This window comes from Papaver somniferum, chromosome 3 (assembly GCF_003573695.1).
Source record: "Papaver somniferum cultivar HN1 chromosome 3, ASM357369v1, whole genome shotgun sequence".
NCBI classification, from domain to species: domain Eukaryota; kingdom Viridiplantae; phylum Streptophyta; class Magnoliopsida; order Ranunculales; family Papaveraceae; genus Papaver; species Papaver somniferum.
In genome coordinates this window covers 190982255-190998530 of record NC_039360.1, presented here as the reverse complement: position 1 = coordinate 190998530, position 16276 = coordinate 190982255, and the positions used below count along the sequence as shown (strand labels likewise).

Below are 16276 nucleotides of genomic sequence, written 5' to 3'. Positions count from 1 at the left end.
CAAATTCTTGTTTTCCTCATAAGTTCTTCATATGAACTCAGAATGACTCCGTTCTTTCGCCATTGCCTTTGTCTTCTCGTCCTCTACAGAATGAAAAGTAGAAATCTTGTACTTGAACGAGTTCCACTTGGTATTTGGCCCTTCTCCCTTTGTAGCCAGCTTCTTTTATTGCACAATTAAGTGCAAATTCACTTCTTTTTGGACGATTCTCCTAATAAAACATAAATAAGAGAAAACAAACGTAATATACAATAATTTGCAAGAACATAAGCAATTACTAGCATGGAATTGACACTAAAATCATGTGAATTATGCACTTAACAGATTCCCCCACACTTGGCTTTTGCTAATCCTCGAGCAAACTATCTAACCTAAAATAAAACAAATCTTTGTCGTTGAGGACCCGATTGCACTTAGCATGTGCAACAAGCCTTTAAACCCCTAGGTGTCCCTAGTGGACGAGTTATAGTCCCGTGAGGGCTTACGAGAGGTATACCCACAAAACCTACTCCAACTCCAAAGCGTTCCAGCGTCCCAAGCATCCAAAGAGCTATGAGGACATAGAGTTTCTGCATGCTAGTAATAAGAAGTTAGAAATAACAAAGAACATATTCTCATTCTTAAATGTTGAGTGAGAAATAATCACACCATAATGAGAGAATGCGTGTTTGAGAGCGACCAATAAGCATTTCGCCTCGACTTATACCTCACTTGAAAGGATTTTATGATAATTGCACTCAATAAGACGGCTTTTTTATGGGTCTCACATGTGTGCAAATAGGAATGAAGAGATAAACCCTACATACGTTGAATAGTGGGAAGGAAACCTTCCGAATTATTTCTGGGGACCCCACAAAATCGTGGGAAATAAAAACTTTTTCTGATGATCTCTAAGAAAGGAAATCAACCACTATAGCAAGGATGAGAGTACTTACCACCTTCACATACGATTGGCAGTGACTAAAGCACCACTCTCACAGCATCCAGTAGAAACGCCTTCCTTCCTTCGGCTCGTCTTCTTTATCTTTCTGGTCTTCGTCTTCGGTCTTCAACTATTGATGATAAACTGTTGAACTTCATAAAACTTTGACAATTTGTAACTCTTTTCCTCTATTTCCTTGTTGCTTGAAACTTCTTTATAGATTTTTCTTCCTCATGACTTTAGTGATAAAATAAATCCTAAATGCAAATCTTTTTGTATTTTTTTTTTTGTATTTTTTTTGAAGATATATGTATAATTTTTTTTTTCTTTTTCTTTTTCAATTTCTTTTTTTTTTTTGATAAAAAGATTGCAACTACAACATAATAAAATTAACATGGCCATGGAAGAAGGACTTTACCACTTTGATCTTCACAACTTGTATTGTCTTCTTATTATAAACTTCAATAACTCTCATCTTTTGATTTTCTTTGCTCTTGTAAATAAGTTTTCGTACTTGGATACAAAATTATGCTCATTTTATTGTAAGTCCTCAACATGTATATAAGATCTGCTCATTTTATGTTGCTACACTTGGATATGAAATTTGCTCTTCTTATTGTTGCTTATAAACCTTAAACGTCTTCAACTTTCCTTGTAGATTTTGATGTCGTTTCGCTTGTTGATGATGATGGTTTGTTTCCATGGACCTGTTGTTGGCGAGAGAGAGAATGGTGCTAACTGCAAATCAAAGTACAAGAAGGTGGTTTTCATCTATAGACGTCACCCTCATGATTGACAAAATTAGCACTCAAGAGATCAAAGAGTAGTGCTGGAAATGGTGTGAAGTTGGGTAGCTCACCATTCTACCCGGATTTAACGTACGGTGACACACACTCAAAAATAAAGCTTTTTAGTCAACTACAAAGAATTTAAGGTCTGGTGCCTCTGTTGATTGAAAATAGGTAGTCTCCACTAATGATTGATCAACAACTCTAATAATGCATTCCCCCTGCACCTCATTTGCCACCGGCATGATTAAATCCATTATTTAACACTCTAACAACTAAAGAGATCCGAACGTAGTTCCCTAACACTTCCAAGTTCAGTTATGTCGGTCATAATTCTCTATGTAAACATACCTAGAAGTATGATAGTGACTCTAAAATCTCTACAAGTTGGAGGTTTTTATGCAAATATTTACAAAAAATTTTGAAAAAAAATCGACTCTAAAAAGCTAAAAACTCTATATGCAAAATACTCCCCAACACTTAAACTTTACATTGTCCTCAATGTAATTGAGTCATCCAAAGTAAAATAAGGTGGGAAATCCAAATATGATATGAAAAAAAAAGATAAAGATAGAATTACAAAACCAGTGGGTTGCCTCCCATTCAGCGCTTAGTTTATCGTCCTCAGCCCGACTTAGCACTCATTCATATTACTCCTCCAGAGGGAGAAAATAACGAAGCTCAATCTCATCTACATCCATTGTAGTGAAGTTCTCGTAGTATGGCTTCAGTCTATGGCCGTTGATCTTGAAACTTTTCCCAGTTTTGGGACTAGAGATTTCAACTACACCATGAGGAAAAACATTAGTAACAACAAATGGTCCCACCCATCGGGACCTTAGATTTATAGGAAATAACTTAAGAAAAGAATTAAATAAAAGAACTTTTTGCCCCACAACAAAACTTTTTCGAGAAGTCATTTTGTCGTGAAATAACTTCGTCTTTTCCTAGTATATACGAGAGCTCTCGTAAGCATCATTACGTATTTCCTCCAGCTCATTGACTTGTAGCTTCCTCTGTTTCCCAACTTCATCATATTCCATGTTATACGTTTTTACCGCCCAAAAATCCTTATGCTCAAGTTCAACAGGGAGATGACAGGCTTTGCCATACACCAAACGATATGGAGACATACCAATTGGTGTCTTGTACGCCGTTTTATACGCCCAAAGTGCGTCATTAAGCCTGAAGCTCCAATCTTTTCTTGTAGTATTGACAGTTTTCTCCAGAATGGACTTAATTTCACGATTTGAAACTTCAGCTTTCCCACTAGTTTGTGGGTGATACGGCATACCAATCTTGTGTATAATGTTGTACTTCTTGAGGAGAGCATGAAAGAATTTCTTGAAGTGCGAACCTCCATCACTGATAACCACTCGTGGTGTACCATGTCGGGAGAAAATATATTCCTTCACAAACTCGCAAGCAACTTGAGAATCATTAGTATGGGTGGCTTTAGCTTCCACCCATTTTGAAACATAATCCACAACAAGAAGTACATAAAATTTTCCATTCGAATTAACAAAAGGGCCCATAAAATCTATTCCTCACACATCGAATATTTCGACAGCAAGAATCGGTGTGAGTGGCATTTGATTTCGAGCACCTAGATTGCCCGTTCGTTGACATCTATCACAAGATTTACAAAAAACATATGCATCCTCAAACAGTGTAGGCCAGTAAAATCCACTCTCAAGAACTTTGAGAGCGGTACTTTTAGAACCAAAGTGACCACCACAAGCATAAGAATGACAAAAAGACAGAATTGATTGAAATTCAGAGTTAGGTACGCACCTGCGGATAATCTGATCAGCATCATATTTCCACAAGTAGGGCTCATCCCACACATATTGTTTGACTATTTTCTTAATCTTTAGCTTTTGAAAGTTAGACATCGTACTAGGTACTTGCCTTGTAACCAAATATTTCACTATATCAGCGTACCAAGGTGTTGATTCTTCAATCGACAAGAGTTGTTCGTCTGGAAAACTATCATGTAAGGGAAGTTTTTCTTCGGAAATAACAAGTCTGCTAAGATGATCAACAACAGTATTCTCAACACCTTTCTTGTCTCTGATTTCAATATTGAATTCTTGTAGCAAAAGAATCCACCATATGAGTCTTGGCTTAGCCTCATTCTTTTTCAATAGGTACCATAGTGCTGCATGATCAGAATATACAATCACATTGGTACCCACCAAATAAGATCTGAATTTTTCTAATGCAAATACTATAGCCAGGAACTCTTTCTCGGTGGTCGAGTAGTTTATTTGAGCCTCATTAAGGGTCTTTGATGCATAATAAATCACATGTGACCTTTTGTCTACTTTCTGACCCAAAACAGCTCTGACTGCATAATCACTTGCATCACACATTAACTCGAACGGCAAACTCCAGTCAGGTGACTTAATAATTGGTGCAGTAGTCAACAATTCCTTCAATTTTTCAAAGGCATCCTTGCACTCCTGGTCGAAGTTAAAGGAAACCTCCTTTTGCAACAATTTGCACATCGGCATTGAGATTTTGGAGAAATCTTTGATAAACCGCCTATAGAAACCTGCATGACCAAGAAACGAGCGAACCCCCCTCACCAAGTGGGGTATCGTAAGTTTCTAATCAAATCTATCTTTTCTTTGTCCACTTCGAGCCCTTGAGAGGACACGATATGACCGAGCACTATACCATGGTTTACCATAAAGTGGCATTTCTCCCAATTTAAAAAAAGATTAGTTTTTATGCATCTTTTAAGCACAAGTTCAAGATTATTTAAACAAATATCAAATGAATCACCATAAACATTGAAATCGTCCATAAATACCTCAATGATGTTTTCCACATAATCAGAAAATATACTGACCATACATCTCTGAAAAGTGGCAGGCGCATTGCAAAGACCAAACGACATTCGTCTATATGCAAAGGTACCAAAAGGACAAGTAAAAGTCGTCTTTTCTTGGTCCTCTGGTGCGATAACGATCTGATTGTATCCCGAATAACCATCCAGAAAGAAATAATGAGAATGTCCCGCTAGCCTCTCTAACATCTGATCAATGAAAGGCAAAGGAAAGTGATCCTTGCGGGTAGCCGAATTGAGCTTTCTGTAGTCTATGCACACTCGCCATCCTGTTTGAACTCTTGTAGGAACGAGTTCATCATCCTGATTTCTAACAACAGTGACACCCGATTTCTTAGGTACCAGTTGCACCGAATTAACCCATTTGCTGTCAGAAATCGGGTAAATCACCCCTACACTTAGCAATTTGAGGATCTCTTTCTTTACGACCTCCATCATTGGGGGGTTAAGCCTACGCTGAGCATCACGTACTTACTTGACATCATCTTCCATAAGGATTCTATGCATGCACATGGCTGGACTAATGCCTTTGATGTCAGCAATTTTCCAACCAATAGTCGTTTTGTGCTCTTTCAGAACCCTAAGCAAGCGTTCTTCCTGTACTGCTGTGAGATTCTTTGCAATAATGACTGGAAGCTCCTCCCCATCGCCCAAGTACGCATACTTTAAGTGATCAGGTAGAGGTTTCAACTCTAATTTAGGTGCCTGCACAACAGAAGGTTAAGGAACTTCATCAATTACAGGTAAAGAAATGTATGAGAGATTACCTGTTTGAGATTCTTGTAATGCCGTTAAAGCACCACATATCTCAGCAAACTCCTCAAGAATATCAGTGTCCAAGTTATTCATGCCATGGACATCCAAATCAATGCTATTTTGTAGCACAGATTCAAGTTCATCTTCATTGTTCAAATCAAACATCTGTTGTGCTAACGAACCAATAACATCAATATAAAATGCAGACTGGATATCACTTGGATAACACATAACTTCAAATATATTGAAGTGTATAATCTCTTTGTCGAACTCCGTAGTGAGTGTCCCGGTATCGCAATCAATCTTCGTCTTAGCAGTCTTCATAAATGGTCTTCCAAGAAGTAATGAAGTAGACGAATTATTGTCTCCATACTGCATATCCACAATATAAAAATCAACCGGAAAGATTAATTCATTCACTTGCACCAACACGTATTCCATGACTCTCTTAGGATATATGTTAGACTTATTAGCCAATTGAATGATAATCCCTGTCTCCTTTAAAGGTCCCAGATTCAAAGAATCGTAAACATCGGCTGACATCACACTTATGGAAGCTCCCAAATCAAGCAAAGCACGTTCAAACCGTCTCTCACCAATAGTAATTGGTACCGTAAAACTACCAGGATCTTTGCATTTTGTAGGCATCTTCTTTAGCAACATAGCTGAAGCACTTTCTCCCACCTGAGTAATCTCGTTAGTAATCAACCTCTCCTTCCTTGTACATAAATCCTTCAGAATTTTGGCATACATGGGTACCGTTCTGATGGCCTCAATAAATGGAATGTTGATGTGAACCTTGCTGAAAATATCCATGATCTCCTTGTCAAGAGCTTGCTTCTTTGACTTGGAAAAACGACTAGGGAAAGGAGGTGGTGTGGTAAAAGTGGGAATCGTGTCCTTAGGTTGGCCGATTGAGGTTGGCTTTTCCTTTGGGACGGTTTCCTCCTCTACTTCATTTTCGATGTCGTTATTAACCACTTGTTGTTGCTTTGGATCTTCAGTTTATTTTCCACTTCTTAAATTTACTGCATTAACGTGCTCTCTTTGGTTTATAAAAGGTTGAGATGGTAGTTTTGTCGACGCTTGTGCCTTCAGTTGATTCACATCTGTAGCCAACTGTCCCATTTTTGTATGCAAATCTTTAATGGAGGAATTAGTTTTCTGCTGATTTTGTTGAAACAACGAGGTAATACCTTGCATCATAGCACTAAGCTTATCATCAATGGAAGAACCCTGCTCTTTATCTTGTTGAGGTTGTTGGAATTGATGTTGAAATATACTTTGTCTCCCATAAGCTGGCATAGGAACTGCAACTTGTTTGTTTGCATAGCTAAAATTTGGATGATCTCTCCACCCAGGATTATATATGTATTTGAATATGGGTCATACATCTGCCTCTGATTAGGAAATACCGCCTTTACCTCAACATTTTCTTCGTATGTAGGAACAACTGCAGAAAATATCTGTTGGACCATCTTTTCCACGTTACCCATTCGTTGCTCCATGTGTGAAGAATCCCCCATCTCACTAACTCTTCTAATTGTCGATGAATCTCTAGTATAAAATTGTTGTGTATTTGCAGCCATACTCTCGATCAAACTAGTAGCTTCCTCGATAGTTTTATTAGCCAATGCACCACTACTAGCAGCATCAATCAAGTGTCTCTCATGCGGTAGTAACCCCTCATAGAAGTGTGTGATGATTAGTTGTGGTGGTATCTGATGGTGTGGACAGCTTGCCAATAATTTCTTATACCTCTCCCAATAGTCATACAAAGATTCTCCAGAAATTTGTACAATGCCACTGATTTCCTTGTGAATAGCGGCAGCCTTGGATGCAGGAAAATACTTTTCTAAAAACAGTTTTTTCATTCCGGTCCATGTGGTAATACTTCCAGAAGGGAGGTGATATAACCATGATTCTGCTTGGTCCATCAATGAAAATGGAAAAGCTTGTAGAAAAGTTGTATCATCATCATCCGCACCCTTTCTCAAACTTCTTACTGTATTCTGAAATTGCTGCAGATGTCGATTTGAATCTTCACCCGGTAGTCCCTTGAACTTCGGAATCCAATGAAAAAGATTTGACTTGAGTTCCACTGTGTCAGTCAGAGTACTACACATCAGTTGAGAGTCTAAACATGGTGATGTTAAATCTCTCAACGTCTTCCTCTCTGGAGGTGGTGGTGGTGGATCTATCTCGTCGTCTGTATTAACCATCTCTTCTGTAGACGGTTCTGGTTGTTATTTCTGACGTGCTTGTAGTATTGTTCCCCTGCGAGTTTGAATTCCGCACCTCGGGTAATCCCACTGTTTCGGTGCCATAGATTAAGTACCTGAAACCAGAAAAACTAGAGTAAAATCTAGAAAATATTAAACTGTAAAATAAAGAAATATAAACTTTTTTTTTAATTTCTATATTAACAGAAATAAATATTAACAGAAAATAATATTAATACATATTGCAAATAAAAATAAAAGTAAAATAACAATAATAATCTAAATAAAATTAAAATAAGTATTAACAAAAATAAAGATTAATAGAAAATAAATTAAGGAATAACAACTAATTAAAAGAAAAATAAACAAAAGTACTAAATAAAATTACTAAAAGAAAATAAACAACTAAAATCTACTGACTGCTCCCCGGCAGCGCGCCAAAATTTGGTGTGCGTCGTCTACGCAATAAATTAAGTACTTCTTTCCACACAATTAACTGGTAATATAATGGCAAGGAGTTCGTTCCCACTAAGAGCAGGGAGTTTCTACTTGTTAAAAGTAACCGAAATGAGAGTTTTTAGATTTTAAATTAAAGTAACTAATAAAACAAAATAGTAAAGACTGATTTGAAATAATATGGAGAAAGATGACTATGGAATCATTCATCGTCACTGAACCGAAGCTTAATTAAATACAAATTTATTTTTGTTTAACTTATACTGTTACCAACCGTAGAATAGCAATAAGCTCTGTTATCGCCCGAATTCCTACTGCCACTGGATACGGAAGCGCTCGACTACCAGATTATATTCAACCAACCCACCAAGAATAAGCTCTCAAGGTGTAAATTAGTCGAATGCTTTACACTCTGTGAATCAGGTTGATCCTAGCATCAGATGCATAAGCTCGGTCTGCTTACTAGTGTTATCTTTACACACAATTGCTTAACAAAATCCCTCTGTCAGCTCTTGCGATTTACTACTTGTGTAAAGAGTTGATATGACAACCACACATATCACACAACCCTAAACTAGTAGAAGAAATATTGATTGGTTAATTTAATTGATCATTTTAAATAACCCCTCAATATTCTTAGACAATAAAAATAATAAAGATAATCAATAATTAAATAAAATTTAAGATAAACGTCGTTAAAGAAATAATGCTTCATTGTTCGGGACGTTGAAATCATCCCTAATCAATTAAAAATTTAGCTACTCATGACTCAAAGTACACAAATAATCAGATAGGAAGGAATTAATATGAAGCTACTCTCCCGGTTTTTATCTTTCTCATGTGAAAAATGTAAAGGAGTAACTGAAAGAAGTTGTTTTTTCGTCCCTTTTTATAGCCTCCCAACGGACCTAATCCTTCCAACAACGATCCAGAAAATCCGTAACTAGGAATTACCAATAGGTACTAATATAGTAGTCTTAGTTAGTGGCAGGTCCACCCACTAAAGCCCAGTAACCAGAGGTCCATAATTAAAACAAAAAAAGAAAATGGACCCAATTTTTTAAGCCTAGGTCCTGTACACGTGCGGAACACATGAAACATATTATTATAATTCCCAAAACACCCTCGAGTATATAAAACACAATAATGTGATTCATTTTCATTTTTCTTTAAACCTTTTCTTTCAGAAACATCTCCTCCTCTTTTCATTTTCCTTTAAACCTTTTCTTTCAGAAACATCTCCTCCTCCTTCTCGAGGGTTTTCCTTCCCAGTTCTCAGATTTTCTATTTAATGGCGGCCGGTTAAACATTGTGATTCCAGATATAAGCTGTTTCTACGCTAAACAAGTCTCTCGATCTTCACTGCTGCTTTCTTTCTACTAGTGCTTCCAATTAATCGCTCTGTCTTGGTAAGTCAACACTTCAGTTTAGTAATCTTTGCTTGAATGTACAATTTTACATAATCACTTGAATTATCTTGATCTTGCATTGTTTGGTGATTTTTTCGATCTGTACATATATATGGTCCGTTTTGATGTTTTGATTTTTCGATCTCCATGCTTGATTAGTTTATTTTCGTGAAAATAGGTCAGATCTAGATGGATCCTCACATTTTTTGTTTATTTCGTTATGAGATTTGCCTGTACTAGTTTCTTTTTGTTAGTTTTAGATTTTTTTCACTTTGTTTTTCTTTATGAACCATCAATACATATATGATGTACTGGTAGTTTTTGATGAAAATAGTTCAGATCATGCTTGTTTGTTGTTACAAATTGTTTGGATCAGCAGTACATATATGGAATACTGATAAAAATTGCTTTAATTTTGTTGTATTTATAGTTTTTTATTTTTTTTTGCTTGATCTAGAAGTACATATATGCAATACTGAGATTTAACTGTTTTGATTTTGTTGTATTTGTAGATTTATAAGTTTTTTTTGACATGCAGTTGATTTTTACTTATGAATCATAGGTACATATATGGAATACTGAAAAGAACTTCCTTAATTTGATTATCTTTTTGTTTTTCGCTTCAAAACCACGCTTGTTTGTAGATTCAGATGTTATTATCCACAAGTACATATGTCAGATACTGATATGAAGTGCTCTTTGTTGTGTTTGATTCATAGTTTTGTCACCTTTTTAGTCTTATCCTTCAGTAAGTATGTTAAATACGGTAATATGTCTTTCGATTCTCTTATTTTTCATATATCTGTCACCTATTCTTGGTTTTATATCTTGTAGTTTGAGCTCTTCCATCATATTTGTAGGCTTGTGATACCCCATGCCTAAACTAGTAAGGTACACATTGGAATATTCCTTGGTGGAGATGTTGGGCCCCTGGTAGGCTAGTACCAAATTAAGGACCGTCTTTCTGTGAGAATGTTCAGCGCATAACAATGATTATCCTTGGGGAGAATCAACTCATTATATAATTTGTATTTCCAACATCTAATCATTGGATGATTTGGTGACTGAATATCATTTGATCATTGGAAGGGTTATTGACTTTGGAATGTGTAGAATATCTACGTGTAGAATATCTTCACCAGATAGTGGATCTTGAAATGGTTCAAGTTAAACCCACATGTTTATCAGTAAAACATCAGTAGCATGTGGCCCTTAGGTATGCAGTGGATACTACGACTTATTTGAGTTGTTGATTAAGCTGCTGATAGGGCATGAAAATTGCTTTTTCTCTGACCTTGGGATATGTTATGTCAATGGAAAAGGTGGTATAATACTTCCAAATTTTGAACTATGCAAATCTGAACTTACTCATTTTCACTATTTGTTTCAGAAAAAGATCATCAATTGCTCTGAGGGATGAGAAGATATTGGATCTGGAAGAACAGGTAATTGTTATCATTTGTAGCTTCATTCATGATTTGTCTTTCAGTTGTCATTACACTCGTAGTTGAAGTAATGTTTTTCATTGGTATTTCCAGATAAGAGATCTTACGGTGTATGTTGAAGCTCAGAAAAACTTTGGAATGATTCTTACAGATTTGTACTCTACCTGGAAGCAGTGCAACAAATATGTACTCGAATTTATAAGCATTCAAATATATAATCGGATTTGTAAGCAGTACGACAGATATGTACTCAGATTTCTAAGCAGTGCGACAGATATGTACTCAAATTTTTAAGCAGTGTACCAGATATGTACTCAAATTTATAAGCAGTGTAGACACACACGTTTGGTAGTAATAGACATTATGGACATTTCCATGTTTTAATTAATTTTGGACCTTCGGATAAAAAAAAAATCCGTTTGAACCCTACTATAAATAACTATATGGACCTAGGACCAACAATAAATTTTCCAACGTAACGGGAATCGATAAAAAATCCTAACCGCCTCCTGACTTCTTTCGCATGCAAATTTCACCGGTAAAAAGAACCAGACGGTCGAATGGAACTGCGCCACGTAGTTTGGATGTAATTAAAATTATTTTTGGCTTCTGACGCGTAACTGAGAAACAGGTACAAAATCAGGTGGAGTGATTAAAGGATCGGCTACGGTACTGTAGGGAGTAACTTAACAGATGGAGCTTGACTTGCGGTTAACTCAATCTTCAACGGGACCCATGTGTAGCACTTTTTCCTCGTTTGATGCTGTCTATATATCCAACTCGATGATCCTCAATACACCAAATTATCACCTTCAAAAGCTTTCATCTGATACAAGTCAGAACTTGTCTTCCACTCGGCCCCACCTGAATTCTTTAAGGCAAATAAAATCACCAACTTGAGATGAAAAGAGATCAGCACTTTTCTTCATTATTAGTGGACCCTACTTGCATGATGAAATTAATTCTTTTATCCCCTTTGTATATCCATTTTTAGTTGCACCCGTAATGGCTACCGGTCTCACTTTTGTTTGCAAATTTATATCTTCTTTTAGAAAGCTGATAAAGAGGTTGGTACTGATCCAGTGTTCCATGGTTTAGCCCAAGTAAAATACCGTAGCATGCTCCAGCCACTAGTAATCTTTTTGGCGACGTAAAATGTTCATTTACCCTTTTGCCCAAAACTTCCTTTTGTGTCAATACCGACCGCAACAAGCACCTCAAGCTCCAATTAATTTTCCTGGGTGGTACGTAGACAAACTTGGTCACCCCTTAGCAGACGAAAGAGTGCCAATAGCAGTTTCCTGTAAAATGACCATTTTGCCCTTTTAAACTTCCAAATTCTTGTTTTGCTCATAACTTATTCATACGAACTCAGAATGACTCCGTTCTTTCACCATTGTCTTTGTCTTCTCGTCCTCTACAGAATTAAAAGTAGAAATCTTGTACTTGAACGAGTTCCACTTGGTCTTTGGCCCTTCTCCCTTTGTAGCTAGCTTCTTTTATTGCACAATTAAGTGCAAATTCACTTCTTTTTGGATGATTCTCCTAATAAAACATAAATAAGAGAAAAGAAACGTAATATACAATAATTTGCAAGATTATAAGCAATTACTAGCATGGAATTGACATTAAAATCATGTGAATTATGCACTTATCAATCTTCAACAACGGTGGTGCTAAACTTACAACCTTTGGGATCATTGGAGTACTTAGAAGGACGAAGATTTCAAGGAACGTTGAAGATTAGACTATGGAATAGGAGCCACTAAAGTTTATCTTTTTTGTATTCCATATGTATTAATAATTTTGTCACTAAAATTGACAAAGGGGGAGATTGTTAGAGCATAGCTCGGTCGACCTCGCATGTCTTGATTTCTAGTCTATTATAGCTAAGTCTCGGACTAGGATAGAAAAGTGTAGTTGAGATCAAGGACTTCATGGCCATTCATCATACAACGAGGAAGATCTACTCAAGGAACCGTGGAACTTCATCAACAAAAAGGTATGTGGAGACTTGAACTTATATATCACTCAAAAGTCTATCTATTCTATCTCATACTTCTTATGAGACAAAAAGTCGTATGCTATATAAACTGGATCATACACACTTGACATTTCGAGCTGAGTATACTCTACTTATCTTTTTCTCGAAATCGTGTGTTGGTAAAGCGTTTCGCTTTGATCGGGTTTATCTTCACCTAGTGATGAAAGTCATGAAAAGTTTCAATTACTTTGGAAATTGCTCTAACGAGAAAGGTCTGTGAATAACGGCTGAATAACGTCCTCTGAGAATGTTTCAATGGTTGGAATGAGAGTTTAGGTCTATATACTAATGATGGATATAAGCATTGTGTGGTAACACATATGTGCATAAGTCCTATTCCTTAATCTGAAGTTTTCGAACTTTGTTGATTGAGTGAAACCCGAGGAATTGGCTTTGCCAAGTCCGTGAACTGACGGAAGTTCTCTTACCGAGAATTTCTGCTGGGATTTCCAAAAACTCGTTTGCGTGTTTAGTCCGCGAACTGGCGGAAGTCTCCTTGCCGAGATTTTCTGCTGAGTTTGGAAAACTCTAGCGGTTATCTTAAGTCCGCGAACTTGTTTGTGAGCTTAAGTGGTTATGATCTAAAGATGTGCTCTAAACATGAAACTTAAATTACTAAGGAATGCTTTATGCAAACCGTGGCTATAATGTTCATGAGCTGATTCAATCAAATCGAATCATCTTTGTTTCAATTGTGTCTTGTGTAGTTACATAAGATTTCATAGCAATTGAACAACTCTCTAACTAGTTCATTTGAGTCAATTGAACTAGTTATGGTGAAGAAGAACAAGGTTAATATGAAATGCTCATATGGTTACCTTTTGGGTTACTATGTTGAACCAACATACACGTACACGTTTGGGCATGGTTTTCACAAACCCAGTAAACGTATATCTCAAGTGTGTGTGACAAGCTAAGTTTTCGATCTAACGGTTGAGAAATATTAGCTTGAATCTAAATCAGGTTTTCATCTAACGGTGAATATGGATTGCTTTGTAACTAAGGAAAAACCCTGATTTGAAGGCTATATAAAGGAGACATCTAGCATTGAGCAAAAATAATACCCACACGTCTGTGTGATACTAGTGCGCTCGCTAGAGTCGATTCTCCTTAAACCTTTGGTTTTCTTCTCTAGAACCAGGTTAACGACTTAAAGACTTCATTGGGATTGTGAAGCCAGACCGATACTACTTTTATCGTAGTTATGTGATCTGATCTTGCATCTTCTATCGTACGAGTACAATCTATTGATTGGCTTGAGATCGTGAGAGTTCTTCGATAGGCAAGATAAAGAAGTCACAAACATCTTCGTCTCACTGTTTGTGATTCCTCGACATCTGCTTGTGTAGTCAAGAAAGATCGTTGAGAGGTGATTGACTAATCTAGGTTGTTCTTCGGGAATATAAGACCGAATTATCAATTGGTTCCTGTTCACCTTGATTTCATATCATAAGACAGAACAAAACCTAGGGTTTTTCTGTGGGAGACAGATTTATCCTTTGATAGACTTTTCTGTATGAGACAAATTTGTTTATTATCAAGTCTGCGATTTGGGTTGCAGCAACTCTTAGTTCACTAGTACACAGAGACCCTTTTTCCATGCCAAATTGGTTGATTGATTAAGATTGTTGTGAGGTGATTGATTAATCTAGGTTGTTCTCCGGGAATATAAGACCGGATTATCAATTGGTTATTGTTCACCTTAATTATTATCAAAAAACGGAACAAACTCTTTTAGGGTTTATCTGTGGGAGACGAATTTATCCTTTGATAGACTTGTCTGTGTGAAACAGATTTGTTTATTATTAAAGCCTGCGATTTTGGGTCGTAGCAACTCTTAGTTGTGGGTGAGATCAGCTAAGGGAATCAAGTGCGCAGTATCCTGCTGGGATCAGAGGCTTAGGGAGTACAACTGTACCTTGGATCAGTGGGAGACTGATTGGGGTTCAACTATAGTACAGTCTGAAGTTAGCTTGTAGTAGGCTAGTGTCTGTAGCAGCTTAATAAAGTGTGTATTCAATCTAGACTAGGTCCCGGGGTTTTTCTGCATTTGCGATTTCCTCGTTAACAAAACTTCTGGTGTCTGTGTTATTTCTTTTCCGCATTATATTTTATATAACTGAAATAATACAGGTTGTGTGTTAATATCATCAATTGGAAATCCAACCTTTGGTTGTTGATTGATCCTTGGGCATTGGTCTTTTGTACCGTCCAAGTTATTCCTTGTGTTTGATTAAAGACTCGCTATTGTTTTATCTTGAGTAAATCAAAACAAGTGAGAGATATTAACTCCTTGAGATACTTTAATCTATATTGAGTCTGACTGTCTAGTTGATTCTCTAGCAAAGTATTTTGGAGTTAGTCCATACAGATTGCTAATCGAATTATTGGGTGGTGTTGTTAGACCCCCACTTTTTCACTTTATACTGCCAATTCTCAAAACAATTCAACCAAAATTCATTTATTACTGCCCGATCCAGCTTACTAATAATTCTTCTTGCACCCGACTGCCTGTTGGACCAAGTAAACTTACTTCCCAAAGCTTCCGCTTCAAAAAAGACTATTATCTTCCAACCAATCACTAAATTCATTGGTAACTTCAGTTCTAGGAGTAGCACCTCCCTTCTTTTCTTCATTGCGCAGAATACAATTAAAGTCACCAATCACTAACCAAGGAACCTGCTGCGCATCCATATCAATCTGACGCCACCGATTTCTTCTAGTAGTTTGAACTGAACTTGCATGAACCATAGAAATATAAACCCCAATCAACACCAATTGTAACAGCTTGACGAGACATATTCAGCACCACAGGTTCAGAATAATTTAGAGACCACATAACCCACAAATTCCCAATAGAAGAGTCTGTAGAGTTGTGAATTATAGAACTATGAAAACCATCAATTTTGAAGAGTCGCATAGACCTAGAGGAAACAACCACTCTCGGTTCAGCAATATCAATAATATCAGGTTTAAAATCTTCAACTAATTCTTTGAGCTTACATTGTGCTTCATCATGCACAGTACCATTAATATTCCAAAAGAGAACACGCATTAATAACCAGATTTTTTGGGGCTAGGTAATTTAACACGCCGAGATACTCTTCCAGTTTCTTTCTTTTGGAAAGCCTCACCTTGTTTACTATTATTCATAGCCTTGTTACCAGAATAAGCGCCGTCCTTACTTGATTCAGACTTGGTTTTGGCCGCAGCACGCATACCCTGGCCTGGAATCCCAATCCGCTGAGGAATAAATGAAGCAACTCGTCAAAGAATATTTGGAACCTGGTTGAACCATCTACCTGAACTAGTATCGCAAGTCTCTAAGGAAACATAAGATTCTTCTCTCAAACCAAGCTCATTACTTAAAGCGCCAAACT

General features: G+C 36.8%; 1 protein-coding gene across 1 annotated transcript; it reads right to left on the bottom strand.

Moving 5' to 3' along the window:
* Positions 1-2360: 2360 nt before the first annotated feature.
* Positions 2361-3002, bottom strand: LOC113360452. The gene is made up of 2 exons (XM_026603961.1): positions 2669-3002; positions 2361-2494 (listed from the first exon to the last, which is right to left on the bottom strand). The coding sequence occupies exons 1-2, from the start codon at positions 3000-3002 to the stop codon at positions 2361-2363; spliced, it is 468 nt and encodes a 155-aa protein (XP_026459746.1).
* Positions 3003-16276: the final 13274 nt, after the last annotated feature.

Coding starts and splice junctions, on each gene's coding strand:
- LOC113360452 (XM_026603961.1), bottom strand. CDS start 3,002: ATGCCGTATCACCCACAAACTAGTGGGAAAGCTGAAGTTTCAAATCGT. Junction 2,495..2,668: donor TGATGCTTACGAGAGCTCTC/GTATATACTAGG, acceptor CTCATGGTGTAG/TTGAAATCTCTAGTCCCAAA.